General features: G+C 46.7%; 3 protein-coding genes across 4 annotated transcripts in view; 1 reads left to right on the top strand and 2 right to left on the bottom strand.

Annotated features, from left to right (window-relative positions):
- LOC308126551 (tetratricopeptide repeat protein 13-like) overlaps positions 1-645 on the bottom strand; it is a gene marked incomplete at its 5' end in the record, with an annotated part of 3,172 nt that extends 2,527 nt beyond the window's left edge. The window contains one exon of the mRNA XM_080491052.1: positions 636-645. Within this exon, the coding sequence (XP_080347178.1) occupies positions 636-645 (10 nt within the window). The remainder of the gene's footprint in view (positions 1-635) is intronic.
- LOC308126336 (tetratricopeptide repeat protein 13-like) overlaps positions 1-12,992 on the bottom strand; it is a 22,814-nt gene extending 9,822 nt beyond the window's left edge. Inside the window, 18 exon segments of the mRNA XM_080490647.1 lie at positions 814-898; positions 1,536-1,619; positions 1,841-1,933; positions 2,023-2,155; positions 2,403-2,471; positions 2,474-2,532; positions 3,941-4,097; positions 4,175-4,349; positions 4,639-4,780; positions 6,466-6,548; positions 8,350-8,460; positions 8,544-8,660; positions 9,343-9,435; positions 9,617-9,682; positions 10,233-10,303; positions 10,385-10,460; positions 10,990-11,084; positions 12,801-12,992. Of these exon segments, the coding sequence (XP_080346773.1) occupies positions 814-898; positions 1,536-1,619; positions 1,841-1,933; positions 2,023-2,155; positions 2,403-2,471; positions 2,474-2,532; positions 3,941-4,097; positions 4,175-4,349; positions 4,639-4,780; positions 6,466-6,548; positions 8,350-8,460; positions 8,544-8,660; positions 9,343-9,435; positions 9,617-9,682; positions 10,233-10,303; positions 10,385-10,460; positions 10,990-11,084; positions 12,801-12,978 (1,887 nt within the window). The 5' untranslated portion in view covers positions 12,979-12,992.
- Positions 12,993-15,528: 2,536 nt separating this feature from the next.
- On the top strand, positions 15,529-17,756 carry arv1 (ARV1 homolog, fatty acid homeostasis modulator). Of its 2 annotated transcripts, XM_080490646.1 has the most exons (5): positions 15,529-15,703; positions 15,912-16,031; positions 16,661-16,814; positions 17,039-17,266; positions 17,411-17,756. In XM_080490646.1, exons 1-5 carry the CDS (start codon positions 15,608-15,610, stop codon positions 17,563-17,565), a joined length of 753 nt encoding a protein of 250 aa, XP_080346772.1. In that variant the 5' UTR covers positions 15,529-15,607; the 3' UTR covers positions 17,566-17,756. The 2 variants fall into 2 exon arrangements, with proteins under 2 accessions (XP_080346772.1, XP_080346771.1); XM_080490645.1 differs by having other exon boundaries at positions 17,039-17,682.
- Positions 17,757-20,836: the final 3,080 nt, after the last annotated feature.

Below are 20,836 nucleotides of genomic sequence, written 5' to 3'. Positions count from 1 at the left end.
TGGAGTTGACGGTGAAGCCGTCTCTGGTTTTACTGTTGAACTGCTTCAGGAAACAAAAACACAGAAACACAGCAGATCTTCACTGTTCAAAGAACGTCGACACCAAACCAACAAACCTGATACCTAACACATCCACCGTTATACCAGAACACCCAATGCTATACCCCAAAAACCCAACGTTATTAAAATAACAAAACCTAATCACGTCTAAAAAAACTAACATGAAACTGATAAACTAACATTAGAACAAACTAAAAAGCTACAGACAGAAAATCTAAAACTACACCAAAAATATTTTACCAAAACAATGTTGTAACAAAACAAATCCTAACTTCACGTAAAAAGAAAAACTATTATATCAATAAACTAACAACAAAAATGCTATACCCCAAAAAAACAAGATCATAACAAAACTCCCAATGTTGTATCAAAAAGATCTAAAACTAAACCCAACTTCAAATTAAAAACACAAAAACTATCAGTATATCAAAAAAAAACACGTTATTCCAGTAAATCAAACATTATTCCACCCCAAAAGAAATACATAAAATACATAAAAAAAACAAAACATGCTCCACCATAAAAACCACCGTTACACCCCAAAACCAACATTACAACAAAAGCCAAAGTTATACCAAAAAACATTGTGTAAAAAAACATGATGTAAAAAAACATGATGTAAAAAAACATTGTGTAAAAAAGCGTTGTACCAAAAAACAATATAATTCCCCACAAACTGCTCTACCCAAACAGCCATTTCTTTTAAAGCAACAGAGTTGGGTTGTGTGTATTTGTACATAAAGTCCAGGTTACCTTCATTATGGGGAGCAGGTCTTCCACTTTGTTGACGCTCTCCAGCGCCTGGCGGACCTCCAGCAGGCCTCGGGGATTAAACGCTCTGAGACACAGAGCAACACCTCAATATAGAGCTCTAGATAGAAACAACACCTCAATATAGAGCTTAGATAGAAACAACACCTCAATATAGAGCTCTAGATAGAAACAACACCTCAATATAGAGCTCTAGATAGAAACACCTCATTATAGAGCTCTAGATAGAAACACCTCCTCAATATAGAGCTCTAGATAGAAACAACACCTCAATATAGAGCTCTAGATAGAAACACCTCCTCATTATAGAGCTCTAGATAGAAACACCTCCTCATTATAGAGCTCTAGATAGAAACAACACCTCAATATAGAGCTCTAGATAGAAACACCTCATTATAGAGCTCTAGATAGAAACACCTCCTCAATATAGAGCTCTAGATAGAAACAACACCTCAATATAGAGCTCTAGATAGAAACACCTCCTCATTATAGAGCTCTAGATAGAAACACCTCCTCAATATAGAGCTCTAGATAGAAACAACACCTCAATATAGAGCTCTAGATAGAAACAACACCTCAATATAGAGCTCTAGATAGAAACACATCCTCAATATAGAGCTCTAGATAGAAACACCTCCTCAATATAGAGCTCTAGATAGAAACACCTCCTCAATATAGAGCTCTAGATAGGCGGCAACATTTACCCATGATACACCAGGATTCTGTCTTTGATGAAGTCCAGGATGTTGTCGAAGTACGCCAGGTACCTGATGTTGATGATCTGACCCCTGGGGGGGGGGGGGGGGGGAGAGACTGAATTCAATCATTGGGAGGATTTAAAAGTGACTGGCGACATAAATGATCCAAAGTTTAGTGTTTTTACTCCACAAGCCTGTATTAGCTTAATGCTAGTTAGCCTGATGGAGGATGGATGGATGGACAGACAGACAGACAGACAGACAGACAGACAGACAGACAGACAGACAGACAGACGGAGGCGAAGCGTCACCTGATGAGGTTGATGTGGTTGTTGAAGCCTCGGCTGAGGCTCCTCGCTGGCATCTGGTCCAACCACAGAACTGGCTGGTCTGGATCCGCGATCCTGCACACAGAGAGGAGGAACCGGTTCAGGAACCCGGTTCAAACTCTGATCTCCGGTCTGCAAGCCTTCATCTTCCTCCTCCTCCTCACCTCCTCCACTTCACGGCGATGTCGAACATGTCTCTCCACTGCATCTGCCTCGTCTTCCCGTTCACCCGGACCTTGGAGTTGCTCCAGGTTCTCTGCATCGCCTGCATCACCTCCAGGGTGGCCAGACCCATGGCTGCTCACACACACACACACACACACACACACACACACACACACACACACACACACACACACACACACACACACACACACACACACACACACACACACACACACACACACACACACACACACACACACACACACACACACACACACACACACACACACACACACACACACACACACACACACACACACTCTGAGTCTCCACACCCCCTGCAGAATGTCAGGACCCCCCCCCCCCTCCCCCCTCCTACCTCGGTGGATCCTCCTGTTGGGGAGGAAGCCTGGTGTGTCGTACTGCATGAGCGCCCCCAGCTGGTCGCGCTGCAGATCAGCTTCTGCACCTCGATGCTGTAGCTCTCAAAGTTCTGTGGCAGGACGTCTCTGAGGACGGACACAGACACACGGGGAGACATACACAGAGACACACACACACAGAGAGACACGCAGACACACACACACGCAGACACACACACAGAGACACACACACCGAGAGACACGCAGACACACACACAGAGACACACACACCGAGAGACACGCAGACACACACACAGAGACACACGCGGAGACACACACAGAGACACACACACCGAGAGACACGCAGACACACACATACACGCAGACACACACACGCAGACACACACACACACACACACAGAGACACACACGCAGAGACACACACACACAGAGACAGAGACACACACACACAGAGACATACACACACGGGGAGACACACGGGGAGACACACACACGGGGAGACACACGGGGAGACACACGGGGAGACACACGGGGAGACACACACACGGGGAGACACACACACGGGGAGACACACGGGGAGACGTCAGGATTCCTGTTCCGTTTCAGCCTCATCAGATCTGCTAGTTCACTTTTGAAAGTGAAAAAAAATATTTTATAAGTTTTGATGTTTTTTCTGTTGTGAAGGTTCTGTCATTGAATTGTTCCGTTTTAAAGATATTTTCATTTGAAAATAAAGACATTGATTTAAACAAGTTAAAAAATGCTTCAAGTTTAGAGAAATGTAGAAATAACCGACATCTTCCACTAACTTTTAAAGTTTTTAATGAACCTTGAACAATTCAAACAGGAATTATATTTACTTTCCTTTACTTCAAGAAAAGTCAATGTTTTGTATGTTATTGTCTTTTTCCTGTTTGTTTTTTTAACCAGACGCCTTTTTAATTGTAATTAAGTTTAACAAAATGATTTTAGTTTAGAAAAGTGTAGAATAACAAAAAGATATATATTTTATCTGTTATATTTAAGCTTTTGTTTTTTTAAGTTGAACCTGTAAATAATCCGATTCTAAATCAACTCAAAACTTTATTTATTATTCATTAGTTGATTAAATCTTTTATTTAATTTAAAGTTTATCTAATAGGAGTAAAAAAAAGGAAAATGTCTGAATATTTTAAATGATTTTTCCTTTTTTACTGAAAACAATTTACATTTCTTGAACAATATTTGAAGGTGTTTTTTCTTTTTCTTTTAGATTAACCTGTAATATAATTCAATGAAAACAACTAAACTTGCATTTAGACAGTTTTTTCAAAAGTTCCGCCTCTGGACTTGTTTTCAACAAGTTGTGTTTTCAGCGTCGTGTCACCGTTGCCGTGTCACCGTTGCCGTGTCACCGTTGCCGTGTCACCGTTGCCGTGTCACCGTGTCACCGTTGCCGTGTCAACAGACGCCCGAAACGTCACAGAAGTTTTATGTTTCCACGTGAATGGTTGTGTATGAGCACTGCTGCTTCAAACGAAGGGAGGCGACTGACTTGATGTGAGGCTGCAGGCCCGGCTGCTCCTCGTAGTCCTCGATCAGGAAAGGAAGGTTCTTGGCCCAGTGGTTCTTGAAGTTCCCAGGTAGGTCCTGGTCCACATTGTACTCGGCCACCGCGACATCCAGGTGAGAGTGCAGGTACCGAGAGTACTCTGGCGGAGAGAGGGAGATATTCAGAGAGGTGGCCAGTCTTCCTGGAGGCCAGCAGACGTGAGACAGCAGCGCTGACCTCTGAGGTATTTGACTTTGAGGTACTCGGAGCTGGCCTTCTGCCCCAGCAGGGGGTCGTTCAGCATCACTTTAGTCTGAGCTTTGATGCCCTCGTAGAACTGCCCCATGGCCACGTGGCTCAGACCCTTCATGTACTGGCACACCTCGTTATAGGGCTCCAGCTGCAGACACCTCTGGGGGGGGGGGGGGGGGGGGGGGGGGGCAAAAACAAGGAGGAGGAGGAGGAAGAGAAGGAGGAGGACAAGAACAAGAAGGAGGAAGAGGAGGGGGAAAACAGAGGAAGACGAAGAAAAAGTAAAAAACCATGACGAAAAGCCAATTAAGAGGACAAAGAAAAAATGACAATGAAGATAAAGGAAAAAACACAAACCAGGTTAAGACAGAGGAAGAGGTGAATGCGAAGGTTTTCAGTATAAAGGTAGAGTGCAGAACGCCGTCCGGACAGGAAGAAGCTGGTTTTACCTTGAAGTTGCCCAGAGCCTCCTGCAGCGAGCCGTGGTGGTACAGCATCATCCCTCGCAGCTGCAGAGACTGGATGTGGTTCTGGTTCAACAGCAGAGCCTTCTGGAAGCTCTCCATGGCCGACTCAAAGTCCCCCAGCTCCCTGGAGGCACACCAGGCAACAGGAAGCAGGTCAAACAGGAAGGAGGTCAAACAGGAAGGAGGTCAAACAGGAAGGAGGCAAACAGGAAGGAGGTCAAACAGGAAGCAGGTCAAACAGGAAGGAGGTCAAACAGGAAGGAGGTCAAACAGGAAGCAGGCAAACAGGAAGGAGGTCAAACAGGAAGCAGGTCAAACAGGAAGGAGGTCAAACAGGAAGGAGGTCAAACAGGAAGCAGGCAAACAGGAAGCAGGTCAAACAGGAAGGAGGTCAAACAGGAAGAACGTCAAACAGGAAGAACGTCAAACAGGAAGAACGTCAAACAGGAAGAACGTCAAACAGGAAGCAGGTCAAACAGGAAGCAGGTCAAACAGGAAGAACGTCAAACAGGAAGAACGTCAAACAGGAAGAACGTCAAACAGGAAGCAGGTCAAACAGGAAGCAGGTCAAACAGGAAGCAGGTCAAACAGGAAGAACGTCAACCAGGAAGCAGGTCAAACAGGAAGCAGGTCAAACAGGAAGGAGGTCAAACAGGAAGGAGGTCAAACAGGAAGCAGGCAAACAGGAAGGAGGTCAAACAGGAAGCAGGTCAAACAGGAAGGAGGTCAAACAGGAAGGAGGTCAAACAGGAAGCAGGCAAACAGGAAGCAGGTCAAACAGGAAGGAGGTCAAACAGGAAGAACGTCAAACAGGAACTAGGTCAAACAGGAAGAACGTCAAACAGGAAGAACGTCAAACAGGAAGAACGTCAAACAGGAAGCAGGTCAAACAGGAAGCAGGTCAAACAGGAAGAACGTCAAACAGGAAGAACGTCAAACAGGAAGAACGTCAAACAGGAAGCAGGTCAAACAGGAAGCAGGTCAAACAGGAAGCAGGTCAAACAGGAAGAACGTCAACCAGGAAGCAGGTCAAACAGGAAGCAGGTCAAACAGGAAGCAGGTCAAACAGGAAGAACGTCAAACAGGAAGCAGGTAAAACAGGAAGGAGGTCAAACAGGAAGGAGGTCAAACAGGAAGAACGTCAAACAGGAAGGAGGTCAAACAGGAAGGAGGTCAAACAGGAAGCAGGTCAAACAGGAAGGAGGTCAAACAGGAAGGAGGTCAAACAGGAAGGAGGTCAAACAGGAAGAACGTCAAACAGGAAGAACGTCAAACAGGAAGCAGGTCAAACAGGAAGGAGGTCAAACAGGAAGCAGGTCAAACAGGAAGCAGGTCAAACAGGAAGGAGGTCAAACAGGAAGGAGGTCAAACAGGAAGGAGGTCAAACAGGAAGCAGGTCAAACAGGAAGCAGGTCAAACAGGAAGGAGGTCAAACAGGAAGGAGGTCAAACAGGAAGGAGGTCAAACAGGAAGGAGATCAAACAGGAAGGAGATCAAACAGGAAGAAGGTCAAACAGGAAGCAGGTCAAACAGGAAGAAGGTCAAACAGGAAGCAGGTCAACAGGAAGGAGGTCAAACAGGAAGCAGATCAAACAGGAAGCAGGTCAAACAGGAAGGAGGTCAAACAGGAAGCAGATCAAACAGGAAGCAGGTCAAACAGGAAGGAGTCCACACAGGAAGGAGTCCACACAGGAAGGAGTCCACACAGGAAGGAGTCCACACAGGAAGGAGTCCACACAGGAAGGAGTCCACACAGGAAGGAGGCAAACAGGAAGGAGTCCACACAGACAGGTCAATATAAAAGATTACCTGTAGGCCTGTCCCAGGCTCTTATACGCGTCTATAAAATCCGGCTTCAGCTTCAAGGCCTCTTTGAATGTCTCGATGGCTTCCTGATGAAGAGGACAAAAACAAGAGTGACGCCACAGAGATGAGGAAACGTTGAGATATGAAATGACTCAAGATTTCAGGATTATATCAATGCGGTCGCCTCACTGTGGGTTTTCTATGCCTTCGGTTTGGCCTTGCAGGCTCACTTCAATCTAATACCCCCTTTACGTGAAGCACGACTTGATCTTACTTAGCAGATCAATCCTCCAGTCAGTTCTAGGTCCTCAGAAACTTCTCAGAGTTTATGACCCTCAGATTCTTTTCCTCCTCACTGGTTTTTAAATCACGTTTTACACGACAACGTTTCAAAGGAAAACAAATAGTTTGTAAGTTTTCATTTCAGAAAAGATTCGTGTTGACACGGCAACCTTTTGAAAATGATGCCAGCAGAAACGATGTCGGTCACGAGATGAGGAGAGACGCTGTGGCAGGAGGTCCGATCAGCCAAGACCACGTCAAATCAAAAGACTTCAAAATAAGATGCCATTGTTTTCAAAACGCAAAACATTTCTCCAACGACAACACAAACTGAAAAGACTGAAACAAACAATAAAACCAGCTTGAAATGTGTCGACGGGGCGGGGCTTGTTTTGCAAAGCAGCCGCTCTGATAATTGCGATATTTCATTCTGAGCTGGTATGTTGAGCACCAAACAAAGCTTCTGTAATCTCCTTCCAAATATCACTCTGCTCCATCAGCAGACGACAAGCAGCCGACTGTTCCTCCTGTGTTCAGTTGGTTTGTGGTCTGCAGGTGAAGCCAGCCGCTACCGGAGACGTGAGAAGACTGTCAGTGTTCATCATCCATATTCTGCACAGCAGCAGCAAACCTTTTAAAATGTCCAACCACCCCTGCAGGAAACAGCAGCACTGTTTTCTCAGGCGGAGATGGTGGAGGAAGCAGAGGTCAAATGAAAACAATATTTTCCATGGTGGAAAAACAAAGCTGTTCCTCTCTGCCCCATAACGCAGCACACAACCTCCAAACACAGACTTCTTAGAACTGAGCGCCGCTGTTGGAGGATTTTCGTGCAGATTTATCAACCCAGGCATCTGAAGGCGACGGTTCAAGAATGTCTTACTGTAATAGGACTGCAACATCTAGGTAGAAAGCTGGGGGGCGCTAGAGAGCAGGAAAAGGTCTATCTTTTATGAGCTCTGCTGAAATCCGATGCAAAACTTTTATTTAGGCGCAATATAATAATAATAAATAATAATAATGGCTCAGATTTATAGAGCGCTTTCTTCCCGCTGACCCAGAGCGTCCAGAGACCATGATTCATTCACACCCGTCCCACCAGCGATGCTAAGCTACGTTAGCCACAGCTGCCCTGGGGCTGCTGACGGAGGCCTGGAACACATGGAAATCGGAAAATGTGTGTAGAAACAGTGAAACCATGAAGCAATTCAAACGACCATGACAGATGATGGAAGGAGTGGGAGATCAAAAACCTTGTAATCGTTGGTTTCCATGGTGACCAATGTGTGAAATATATACGAGCAATATTGGTGAAGAAAAGTGCTCTACCGAGTGTAGCTCTAGTTGAATGAATTACTTCTCTGCATCTCATCCTACTACTGATGACTCTAGATATGAGGAGTTATTGAGGTTACTGAAGTAAACGTTTCTCTCGGTTTTATCACCCCCCCACAGAGATTTTAGCCTTCATCAGAACTTTTATTTTGTTAATCTTCCTCCACAAACTGAACATGGAGATAAACCACCAGTGCTGGCAGTGAAAGTCTGAACATTCTCGAGGCCGCTGGTCAGACTGGATACGTGGCGTCCCAGCGAGCGACTGACCTTCAGCATGCCTCTGTGGAAGAAGGTGAGGCCTTTGTACAGCATGGCGATGGGCTGATTCCTCTTCAGCTCCAAAGACTGCTGGAAGTCCTCCATAGACGCCACGTAATCCTGCATGGGGGGCGAAGTCCAGCGTCAGAGAACACAAACAAACCCAAAGTGACAGTCAGGTGTGGTCACCTGGAGCGCCTGACCTCTGAAATGAAGAGCAGCGTGCCTCTGTGTCTGTAGAGCCGGGCTGAAGGCTGCAGCTGGATGGCTTTGGTCAGATCCCCCAGAGCTTCGCTGATACGACCCAGAGGAGACAGGATCTGCTCACACAATGACCAGATGAATGAGTGGATGTGAGGTCAGGCCCTTTCTGGGAGCTGTCCAAAACCTCCCACTTCCCAGTGGGAATTCCCAAGCTTGACTGCAATCGGGTGGATTTCTTTCCTTCCCCAATGGAAAATGGAAGATTTCCCATTTCCCAGCTACTTATGAAAGAACTGTAAGATCAAAATACATAAACACACATCAAACCTGCTTCTGGAAACTGTCCAAAACTTCCCACTTTCTCAGTTCAGAGATACAGGTTTAATATAACCAGAGGGATTTCCCCTTTCCCACTTACCAGTTATACATGAAAACATCATGAAGCCAAACATATAAAGCAGATCGTACAAAAAAAGGCTCCTAAAGATAAAACACTGAGAAAAAGCAGAGTTCATGTGGTAACTCCCATGAAAGCTGCTGCCATGTTAGATAAACTTATTCCTGGGAACTGTCCCATACCTTCAACTTCCTCCAGCTCCCACTTCCCAGTGGGAAACTCCCAGTTTGAGCCTGGAACCTTTCTGACTCTGCTTGTGTTGCTAGTTTGTGATCTCAGGTTGAAAGCAGCGCTGTCCTCTGGTCCTCACAGCTCCTTTAAAGCACCACGAGCCACTGCAGCTCAGAATCCTCACTGACTGAGAGGAGCAGCACAGAAACCTCCGTCACAACTCCACCCACCTCTGCCCTCTGCTCGTACACCTCCGGCCAGTTGGGCTCCAAGGTGATGACTCTGTTGAGCTCGTACAATGCCAAGTCGGCATTTTTGATATCCTGGCACGGAGACGAGAAAACAGGCAGGCGGGTTCATTTCATCAACATGAAAGTGTGACGGTGGTTCTGCAATATCAACTTTACACAGAAACACATTCAGAACCGAGCAAGAACTTCATGGAACAGGAGAAAAGCAGCAGGAGAATGGATTTTAAAGAAAGTGTCCAGAGGCGTGGCTCACCTGGAGGCTCTTCTTCCCATAAGCGATCCCTCTCCCGTAAATGGCGCCGACCAGTTCTGGGTCGCCCTGCACCCAAACACAGTCAGCCTCCTCACAGTACACAAAGAAATACTTTGTGTACTCTGAGGTTTAAACGGCTCCATGTACGGATGTCCATTGATTCACGAGTGTCTAAGAGGAAAGGTACACTTTCTCCAGGTTCCACATCTCCAATGAGGAACTTGAGTTGCTGTGATGTGGAACGTTCCTCAGCCGGAGGCCACGATGTTTAAATGAGAACGAGTTCCGCCGGCGCAGGAGCGGCGCAGGAGCGGCGCAGGAGCGGCGCAGGAGCGGCGCTTCACAAAGCGGCTTTTCCCTCATTTTGACAGATATGAGTCGGCATGATTTCAGTAAGACGCGTTTTCTCATTTCCTCAGATACAGAGTGACAGAGTGACAGAGTGACAGAGTGACAGAGTGACAGAGTGACAGAGTGACAGAGTCCCCCCCCCCCACACACACACAGTTTTGTGTTTCCACGTGGAAACGGGACCGACACGACGGAGGAGCAGTGAATGTTTGCTGCTTTGCTTTAAAATAAAATAAAGTAAAAGAGGCGGTTCTGCGGTTCTGACCTGCAGCAGGAGAGAGAAATGTTTGATGGCTTCGTCATACAGACCGTTTCCTATCAGAACGTAGCCGATAGCTGCAGGAACAGAACAGAAGAAAAAACTAGTGAGAAACGAGTGAATTTCACTTCCAGACATGAAAGAAGCTGCAAACTGACCGAGTTCTTCGTTGGTGTTCAGATTGTCCACAGGGAAGGGGATCTTCTTCTGCTGGATAAACAACTTGGCCTGGTTCTGTGAGGGACGAGAGAAACAACAGCTTCCAGTGTCAGAACCCTCCAGTGTCAGAACCCTCCAGTGTCAGAACCCTCCTGTGAGTCTGAAAGAGGAAACTGATGAGTCACTGAAAGTTTCTGGAGGTTTTCAGTCTGAATGAAATCTCTTTCACTCCATGGAATGTTTGCTTCCTGTCGTTGGTCACACCTCCACCGCATCCTCCACCCTCCACTGCACCCTCCATCCTCCACCCTCCACTGCACCCTCCACCCTCCACTGCACCCTCCATCCTCCACCTTCCACTGCATTCTCCACCCTCCACTGCACCCTCCATCCTCCACTGCATCCTCCACTGCACCCTCCATCCTCCACTGCACCCTCCATCCTCCATCCTCCACTGCACGCTGGTAGGATTTTAATCTAAAACTGAGGACGGATTGACAGTTCTGTTTGGTTCCAAACTGCAGAAGGAGGTTCGGGGGTTTTGGCTCAAGTGGTTCCTCCTGGACTAGAACTCTGGTTGTGGATCTGGTGCTGCAGGACTCACCAGGATCTTTTCTGCGTTGAGCGAGAAGACGGACTCGCAGGGCGGGTTGCTTCCCTCCTCGCAATCCGGGTCCTCCAGCTGCAAAATGGACGACTCTGCAGACACGCATTCACAGAGTTCAGCTCTCAATCCACATTCATCCTCCCACCCTGCTCCGGGGCGGTCCCCAGGGCTCGGTCCCCAGGGTTCAGGGCTCGGTCCCCAGGGTTCAGGGCTCGGTCCCCTCCCACCCTGCTCTGAAGCGTTCCCCAGGGTTCAGGGCTCGGTCCCCAGGGTTCAGGGCTCGGTCCCCAGGGCTTGGTCCCCAGGGTTCAGGGCTCGGTCCCCAGGGTTCAGGGCTCGGTCCCCAGGGCTCGGTCCCCAGGGTTCAGGGCTCGGTCCCCAGGGTTCAGGGCTCGGTCCCCTCCCACCCTGCTCTGAAGCGTTCCCCAGGGTTCAGGGCTCGGTCCCCAGGGCTCGGTCCCCAGGGTTCAGGGCTCGGTCCTCAGGGTTCAGGGCTCGGTCCCCTCCTGTTCATCCTCTATCTGCTGATTCTCAACTCCCCCATCTGATAAAACTCTGTGTTCCATTTCACCGCCAAGTCGATGAAATTCAACTTAATGTTTACATTAAAATAATTTAAAAAAAACAACACAAATCAAACCCTAAAAAAATCTAATTACAGTTACCTGGGAACTGGTAAATATGAGTTAGGAAGATCCCATTTCCCAGTTAGTAACAAAGGTAACTAACAAACATGGCTGCCACCGACAAGAGGAGCTGCAATTTATATCCAGGCATTCATACAATTGTTCATTAGCTATTAATACGCTTCACAGTGACAAACGTGGGTCACACACCATCTAGTGGTAAAAACTGGTACTGCAACACATAAACGAACTAGGCACGTTGGAAAATTTTGACTTTGTTAGTTATACGAGCAGCAGATCACAAAGCTCTCTCAAGATCGACAAAAATGTTCAGTAATTTAAGGCTATATTGAATTAAATTAGACAAAAACAAAATGTAGATGAGAATTTGGGTTTTCTTCACAAACTGCAAGCAGAATAAATCAAAATACACAAGGATTGAAGTACTTTACCACAGACTTGTCAGTTTTCTATCTTCACACAGTCAATATAGTTTTACTGAGGTGTCTTAATTTAATGGAGAATCAACGTAACACCTCATATAACACCTAGAACTTCAGTTTAGGAGCCACGGTTTGTGGCTGAGGGAGTTAAGATGAAAAATGGATGTTTTTAGACTTGACTTTGGTGACAAATGTAGCTCACACACCATCTAGTGGTAAAAAACTGGTACTGCAAGATAGAAACAACTAGACAACTGGGAGAAAATGTATTTTGTTTTAAATACAAGCATCAGAATACAAAAATACATCAAAAGGGTTATGGTAGGTCCTGTGGTTTCCGGTTGCATTGACTTAAATTAAACAAAATTCTAATTCCCCAATGGAAACACAACATGTAAGTTTAGTGCAGATTTGTCCGTTTTCTAGCTTCATGCACTCATTATGAGTCCGTTAGGTGAGTTCGTTTAATGCAGAATCGACCTGAAACCTCTTAAACAGGTAAAATTGTGAGTTGATCTCAGTTCTGATGGGAACTTTTGTGGCTGAGAGAGTCAACAATAAAGTTGGACGTTTTTTGACTGGACTCTGGTTCGTTCGTCCAGGACGCGGTGTCGCGGGGCGTTAGCACGTTAGCTCGCCGCGGCTAACCGGGGACCCGGTGACAGTAGAGTCCGGAAAGACGTGGCAAAGTAACCGGAAAACAAACAACAACATCCAGAAGAAGAAGCGGAGAGTTTACCGCAGTCCGCCGCGAAGTCCTCCCAGTCGGACAGCGAGCTGCAGCCATGCTTGTGGAGCTCCTGGTTGAACAGCGTCAGGGTGGAGAAGTACTCGGTGCACACGGTGGTCCGGCTCAGGTGCAGCACCGCCAGCACCACAACCACGGCCCGGCTGGCAGGGGCCATGTTGGGCTCCATGTGTGACGCCACGGAGCGGAAGCTGCCGCGGAACTCACCCGGCGTCCGGCGCTGTGCGGCGGGCACGCCCCCCCCCCCCGCGAGCAGCCGGAGGGACTACATCTCCCGTCACCACCCGCGGCTCTAAATCCACGCCCCGGAAGTGAGTGTACCGACGTGAGGACCGACAAACTACAATCCTTAAAAATGATGTCCACATCTTCTTCTGAGAATAAAGTTAGGGATGAAAGTGGTATTTCTGAGATAAATGTCCGATTGAGTGAGATTAGTGTGTGTGTGTGTGTGTGTGTGTGTGTGTGTGTGTGTGTGTGTGTGTGTGTGTGTGTGTGTGTGTGTGTGTGTGTGTGTGTGTGTGTGTGTGTGCGTGTGTGTGTGTGTGTCTTTTATTGTTTATTTAAAACGTGGTGTGCCTCAAGGGTCGGTCCTTGGGCCAAAACTATTTGTATTTCTGAACTGCTCAGATGAATTCTCTTTGCAGACGATAGAACTTTATTTTATTCTGGGGGAAATTTAACAGGTGTTAGAAGTAGTCAATAAAGAAATTAATAAAATAAAAGACTGATTTGACATTAATAAATTGTCACTAAATTTGGGAAAAACAAACTTTATGGTATTTATCAACAGAAGGAAAGTTATTAATTGCGTTATTATAGATAATATTGAAATAAACAGATTGAGGGAAAACACATTTTGGGTGTTTTGATTGATGAGAATCTGAGCTGGAAATCACATCAATTATACAAACATGAAAATATCAAACACAATTGCTGTCCTACACTAAGAAAAGGATCTATTGGATCACAAAGCTCTGTCCATGTTGTCTCACCGTCTGATTGGTCCTGATCTCACCTGCTGTTTGGGGGAAAACATGTGAGACAAACATCCAGTCAGTCTTCATGTCGCAGAAAAGAGCCGTAGGAATAATAAACAGAAAAGAATCCAGACCTCCTACAAACCAATAGTCCTTCAGTTAAAACTGCTGAAGTTCAGGGACATTGTAGATCACAGCATTTTGCATATTATGTATAAAAAAACATCAAAAAATCGAACCTGTAAATCTCCAGGTCAGATTAGGATTAGGATTAGAGTCAGTCAGTATAACTGAAAAGGAAAAGATCTTTATGAAACCAAAGTTTAGGACAAAATTAAAGGAGCGTTGAATTTCTGTGGAAGGAGTCACATTGTGGAACAATCTGAGCATTTAAAAGAATGTAAAGCAAATATAAGATTTGAACATCTAATTAAAACACATATATGATTAAAATACAGTGAACTTCACTAAAGTACCATGATGTCTTGGGGTTTTGTTTTTTGTTTGTCTTTTTGTGTTGTTGTTGATGTCGACCCTCTAGCTTCTCCGTTTTGTTCTTTACTCTTGTTGATCTGAGTGAGTGTCGGCGCTCGCGTCTCAATCATCACACACATTCTGTTGTTGTTTTCTCATGGGCCCGCCTCCTCCCTGTACCTCTATTCATGTTTATTCACCTTCATCTTGCTTTAGTCCAGAGCCCCGGAGTGGCCATAGAGGAAAATAACAATAATAATAATAATAATAATAATAATAATAATAATAATAATAATAATAATAATAATAATAACCTGAATGATCCTGGCTCTTATTTTTCACCATTCCAACGTTCCACAGTGACTTTCTGCTCCTTTCACTTTATTTCTGGACGTGTCTGAATCAAAAGCTTCAACATGGAGGAATGGAGGTGTAGAATGATAGAACTGCTCTACAGCCGTTTCCATGGTAACCTAGGTAACCACTCTGATTAAAGTTCTCTTTCACATGAAGCCATTAAAAGGCTCATTTTAGCTCTAAAAACTCCAACTTTCATTTCCAGTAGTTTGTAGTTTGTTTAGTAGTTCCTGAGGAACCAGAAGTCTGGCTTCATTAGAAAGAAGTTATTATTTTCTCTAGAACCACTCCGTCGTCGCTGTAGATTTCAGAAAGCTTGTTCAGCGTCTCTTCCTCCTCGTAGGTCGAGATAACTCCGCCCCCAGCTGATGATGTGTCAGAGTCTGGCCCCGCTCTGGCCCTCCTCTGGCCCCCTCTGGCCCTGCTCTGGCCCTGCTCTGGCCCCCCTCTGGCTCCCCTCTGGCTCCGCTCTGGCCCCGCTCTGGCCTCCCTCTGGCCCTGCTCTGGCTCCCCTCTGGCTCCGCTCTGGCCCAGCAACGATGTGGGGCCAGCTTAGCACCAGTTTAGCCCCTGATAGGCCGGGGCAGAACTGGTGCTGGCCCTGGCTACGAACTAGAACCTGGTTCTTTCTGGTGGAAAAGCCTCCTGTGTGGAGTTTGCATGTTCTCCCCGTGTGCGTGGGTTTCCTCTGGGTTCTCCGGTTTCCTACCACATTCCCAAAAAACATGCACTGGGGGTCCCTGAGAAAGACCCTCCCCCCCCCCCCCCCCCCCCCCCCAGCTCCTCACTCAGCGCTGCTCTGATGGGTCAGTCGGGATGGAATTTCCCCTCTGGGGATTAATAGTGCATCAAAAAAAAAAAAAAAAAAAAAAAAAAAAATGCTGCTCTTATCTTGAAGACGGACTCTGGGCGGAAGTTACGTCACTTTCCATATCCGCTTACATTTTAGCATGATAGCAGATTTTGAACTGATATTCTCGTGAAATTATGGAAGAAGACGACTTTCGGTGTATTGAATGTAACGAAAAAGCCACGGAGCTTCACCGGGATTACAGTAACGGGATTTTGAAGATTACAATATGCGTGAGTATTGTTTCCCAATCGTTTTATGTGAAGTGTGATAGCTGAATATTGATCCACAAAACGTAAACAAACCGGATGTTGACGTCCTCTTTCCCCTTATTTGGAGCTTCATTTCCGCTATTCTAGTGCATTTTAAAAGTTTAATCTGGTGCTTTATAGATGGAGGTGTAGTTCTGCTGGTAAAGTTTAATAATGTTTGTTTCTTCAGGAGTCCTGCCACAAGCCGGTGGATAAATACATCGAATATGATCCAGTCATCATCCTCATCGACGCCCTGCTGTGCAAGACTCAAGCTTTCAGACACATCCTGTTCAACACACACCTCAATGTGAGACTATCATCCTGTTCAACACACACCTCAATGTGAGACTATCATCCTGTTCAACACACACCTCAATGTGAGACTATCATCCTGTTCAACACACACCTCATCCTGTTCAACACACACCTCAATGTGAGACTATCGTCCTGTTCAACACACACCTCAATGTGAGACTATCGTCCTGTTCAACACACACCTCATCCTGTTCAACACACACCTCAATGTGAGACTATCATCCTGTTCAACACACACCTCAATGTGAGACTATCGTCCTGTTCAACACACACCTCATCCTGTTCAACACACACCTCAATGTGAGACTATCGTCCTGTTCAACACACACCTCAATGTGAGACTATCGTCCTGTTCAACACACACCTCATCCTGTTCAACACACACCTCAATGTGAGACTATCGTCCTGTTCAACACACACCTCAATGTGAGACTATCATCCTGTTCAACACACACCTCAGTGTCATCACCAATGAAAACTGAAATTGGTTTGTAAGTGGCATTAAAGTGTGTGAAGGAATAGAAGTGGTTTGAAACTAGGAACTTCCTCAATGAAAAGGGGTGTGTGTGTGTGTGTGTGTGTGTGTGTGTGTGTGTGTGTGTGTGTGTGTGTGTGTGTCAGATCCACTGGAAGTTGTGTGTGTTCTGCCTGCTGTGTGAAGCTTACCTCCGGTGGTCTCGGCTGCACGGCTCTGAGCAGAGCAGCGACCCGGCGGACTTCATCCGGTACACCAAGGAGTGGGAGTTCTATGGCATGTTCGGGGCGGCGGCGCTCGGTGAGGTTCATGGTTTCAGAACCAGCTGCTGAGGGTCCGGTGCGGTCCGGTTCTGCTCCTCAGTTCAATCTGATGCTTCTTTATGGTGTGTGTGTGTGTGTGTGTGTGTGTGTGTGTGTGTGTGTGTGTGTGTGTGTGTGTGTGTGTGTGTGTGTGTGTGTGTGTGTGTGTGTGTGTGTGTGTGTGTGTGTGTGTGTGTGTGTGTGTGTATCTTGGTCCTGCAGAGCTGGCGGCGTTCTGCGGCGGCGTGCTGGGCTTCCTGTGGCCGGCGCTGTGCGTCCTGCGGCACCGGCACCCTGTGCAGCTCCGCCTCCTCCTCCGAGCTCTGCTGCTCTCCTGCTACGGGAAAGTTCTGCTGATCCCAGCAGTCATCTGGGAGCACGACTTCTCTCCGCTCTGCATCGCGCTCATCGAGGTGTTCGTACTCACATCCAACTCCCAGGCCATCAGAGGTGTGTGTGTGTGTGTGTGTGTGTGTGTGTGTGTGTGTGTGTGTGTGTGTGTGTGTGTGTGTGTGTGTGTGTGTGTGTGTGTGTGTGTGTGTGTGTGTGTGTGTGTGTGTGTGTGTGTGGTTGTAATGTTATGGCTGGTTGCAGTGATCCTGAACAGCAGCCATCGTCTGTCCCTGTCGGCCGTGGCTCTGGGCCTGCTGTCGGAGTCGTGCGTCGCTCGCGTCTGCCGGACGTTCTCCTGGAGATTCTCCTGGAGGTTCTCCTGGAGGTTCCTCGACACCTTCATGTTATCGGAGTGAAGCTTCGCCCGGAAACGACACGGAATCGTACGACTGTTCAAGCCGGCTGACGTGAAACACCTGCTGGAACCGTTCCCCTTTTTGCACTAACTTTATAACTGATTCCACCGCGATCGGTCATCAGTTCAGTTCTGTAGGTTTTAACACAATAAATTGTGAATTCAATGCAAACTGCGATGTTGGTATTTTCTACATACATTTGTCTTCATTATATCTTTTATTTCTTTAAAATAATCAAATCAGTGTTTTTTTAACTGTAGACTTTTTCAAATGGTCGAATTAGAAGTGAAGAAATGGTGAGTTTGTTGTTGAAGCTTCGGGTCTCAGCAGCAGACAGGAGCAGCTCCGGCTCCTCTGTTGGGCCTCGAGCAGCAACATGAAGAGAATCAGACGACTGAAGCCGTCAGACTGCGGAGGTTTGGCGCTTTAAAGGGTTAAATTGTGGCCGAGACGTAGACGGTGTGTGAAACAAACCAGCAGAGCGACTGTAACAGGAGGACTGACGTCTCGTTTGGACTCGCCGTGGATGTTTGAGGAGACGACGCACTGAAGTGGAATGTGGCAGCGTCTTCGCCCAGAGGGCGGCGCTCCGCTCTGCAGTGGGCGGCGCTCCGCGGGGGGGCGGCGCTCCGCTCTGCAGGGGGCGGCGCTCCGCGGGGGGGCGGCGCTCCGCTCTGCAGGGGGCGGCGCTCCGCTCCGCTCCATGGGGGGCGGCGCTCCGCAGGGTTCAGACCAAACACTAAACCTCTGTGGCGTTTTGGCCGCCTGCTACACGACGGCGCTCAGAGTAACTGAAAACGCTACTTTTTACACACATGCTCCATCGCCATGGAAACGGGGCAAACGCTACTTTTTGACAGTTGTCTCCATGGAAACGGGGAAATAATCCTTTATTGACTATTCTCCGTCTCCGTGGAAACAAGTGGGACAAGCAACTTTTTGAAAACACTGATGAATTTTCACTTGAAACGTTGCCATGGAAACGGCCCGAGGCGGCAGCGCTTCATTCTGTTCCAAACAATCAGAAGGATTTATAAACTCCTGAAACATTATTCTGCACTGCTCACATCCAGAAAGATCTCAAAGTGGATATAAAAACTGTATTTGAAGATTTTTTTCACCGTTTAGAGAGAGAGAGTGATGAGCAACTTAGATTTTCTTCCCCAGTCAAGATTATGTTAATCTGCTTTAATCCGCTGACGGCCGACCGGGAAGCAGAGTGAACAGCATGTCGGTCTGCCGTCACACAGCCGAGGAAATAACACCCAAAACTTTTAACTGTTTATCCGTTTTGTACAATCTGGAGTTCTGATATCACGAACAGGAAGTGGAATTGTTTATTTCTCTGAGGTCGTAACGTTGATCGAAAATGAATTAGTTCTCAATGTTAAAAAAACCTAAATATATACTATTCAATGAGAAAAACACTGTGGATGTATTGATAAAGATCGATGGGATGGACATTGAAAGGGTTAAAGAAATATAATCCTTAGGAGTCACCAGGATGGAAATCACATATAAGTTATATAAAGAGAAAAAATCCAAACTCCATCGCAGCGTTGCAGAAAGTCAAACGGTCTGTAAATCAATCTTCTTTACTCACTTTATATAACACAATGACTACACCATATTGAACTGACTGTGGGATTTGGATCTTGACCTGTATAACTTATACTTGGTCCTTATCATGGCGCTCAGAGTCCAACGGTTCTTGTTTGGACTCCAAAGTTCTGACCCGGCTGCTCCAAGCCTCCTCCTCTTCCAGCAGTTTTTCATTGTCTTCTTTCAATCTGTAGACTAGAGGAGTAAGCTGCACTGGGAGTACAGGGCAGACCCGTCCTAATCTCTCTCCTCCAGCTGAGGGGACATTCCACTCTCCAGCTTCAGAACAAATCACACTTTTCTTTCAGCAGTTTGTCTCGGTCTTCTTCCACGCTTCTTAAATGACGGCAGAGCTTCAGGTACTCTGGCACTCTGGACCCTCTAGACAACCACACACACTCACGTTCACACCGAGGGGCAATTTAGCATCCCCAATTAACCCTACATGCTGTGGGAGGAAACCAACACACACACAGGGAGAACATGCAAACTCCACACAGAAAGGCCCCGAGGCGAACCTTCTCACTGTGAGGGGGGGGGGGGGCTCACCACTGGGACACCGTGCCGAGGGAGTGAAAGGAGTTAGGAGGCTTCCTAAAGGAGATAGGAAAGGAGTTAGGAGGCTTCCTAAAGGAGATAGGAAAGGAGTTAAGAGGCTTCCTAAAGGAGATAGGAAAGGTGTTAGGAGGCTTCCTAAAGGAGATAGGAAAGGTGTTAGGAGGCTTCCTAAAGGAGATAGGAAAGGTGTTAGGAGGCTTCCTAAAGGAGTTAGTGAAGGTGTTAGGAGGCTTCCTAAAGGAGATAGGAAAGGTGTTAGGAGGCTTCCTAAAGGAGTTAGGAAAGGAGTTAAGAGGCTTCCTAAAGGAGATAGGAAAGGTGTTAGGAGGCTTCCTAAAGGAGTTAGGAAAGGTGTTAGGAGGCTTCCTAAAGGAGTTAGTGAAAGGTGTTAGGAGGCTTCCTAAAGGAGTTAGGAAAGGTGTTAGGAGGCTTCCTAAAGGAGTTAGTGAAGGTGTTAGGAGGCTTCCTAAAGGAGTTAGGAAAGGAGTTAAGAGGCTTCCTAAAGGAGATAGGAAAGGTGTTAGGAGGCTTCCTAAAGGAGATAGGAAAGGTGTTAGGAGGCTTCCTAAAGGAGTTAGTGAAAGGTGTTAGGAGGCTTCCTAAAGGAGATAGGAAAGGTGTTAGGAGGCTTCCTAAAGGAGTTAGTGAAAGGTGTTAGGAGGCTTCCTAAAGGAGATAGGAAAGGTGTTAGGAGGCTTCCTAAAGGAGTTAGGAAAGGAGTTAGGAGGCTTCCTAAAGGAGTTAGTGAAAGGTGTTAGGAGGCTTCCTAAAGGAGATAGGAAAGGTGTTAGGAGGCTTCCTAAAGGAGTTAGTGAAAGGTGTTAGGAGGCTTCCTAAAGGAGATAGGAAAGGTGTTAGGAGGCTTCCTAAAGGAGTTAGTGAAAGGTGTTAGGAGGCTTCCTAAAGGAGATAGGAAAGGTGTTAGGAGGCTTCCTAAAGGAGTTAGTGAAAGGTGTTAGGAGGCTTCCTAAAGGAGTTAGTAAAGGTGTTAGGAGGCTTCCTAAAGGAGTTAGTAAAGGTGTTAGGAGGCTTCCTAAAGGAGTTAGTAAAGGAGTTAGGAGGCTTCCTAAAGGAGTTAGTAAAGGTGTTAGGATGCTTCCTAAAGGAGTTA

This window comes from Lipophrys pholis (genome assembly GCF_963383615.2).
Source record: "Lipophrys pholis genome assembly, chromosome: 21".
NCBI classification, from domain to species: Eukaryota; Metazoa; Chordata; class Actinopteri; order Blenniiformes; family Blenniidae; genus Lipophrys; species Lipophrys pholis.
The sequence above is the reverse complement of the archived record's forward strand: the minus strand, read 5'-3'. Positions and strand labels throughout refer to the sequence as shown.

Bases quoted from the DNA above. Each gene is read 5' to 3' on its own strand.
- arv1 (XM_080490645.1), top strand. From the start codon at position 15,608: ATGGAAGAAGACGACTTTCGGTGTATTGAATGTAACGAAAAAGCCACG. The intron at 15,704-15,911 runs GTGAGTATTGTT...TTGTTTCTTCAG, and splicing joins TTTTGAAGATTACAATATGC to GAGTCCTGCCACAAGCCGGT. The intron at 16,032-16,660 runs GTGAGACTATCA...TGTGTGTGTCAG, and splicing joins TGTTCAACACACACCTCAAT to ATCCACTGGAAGTTGTGTGT.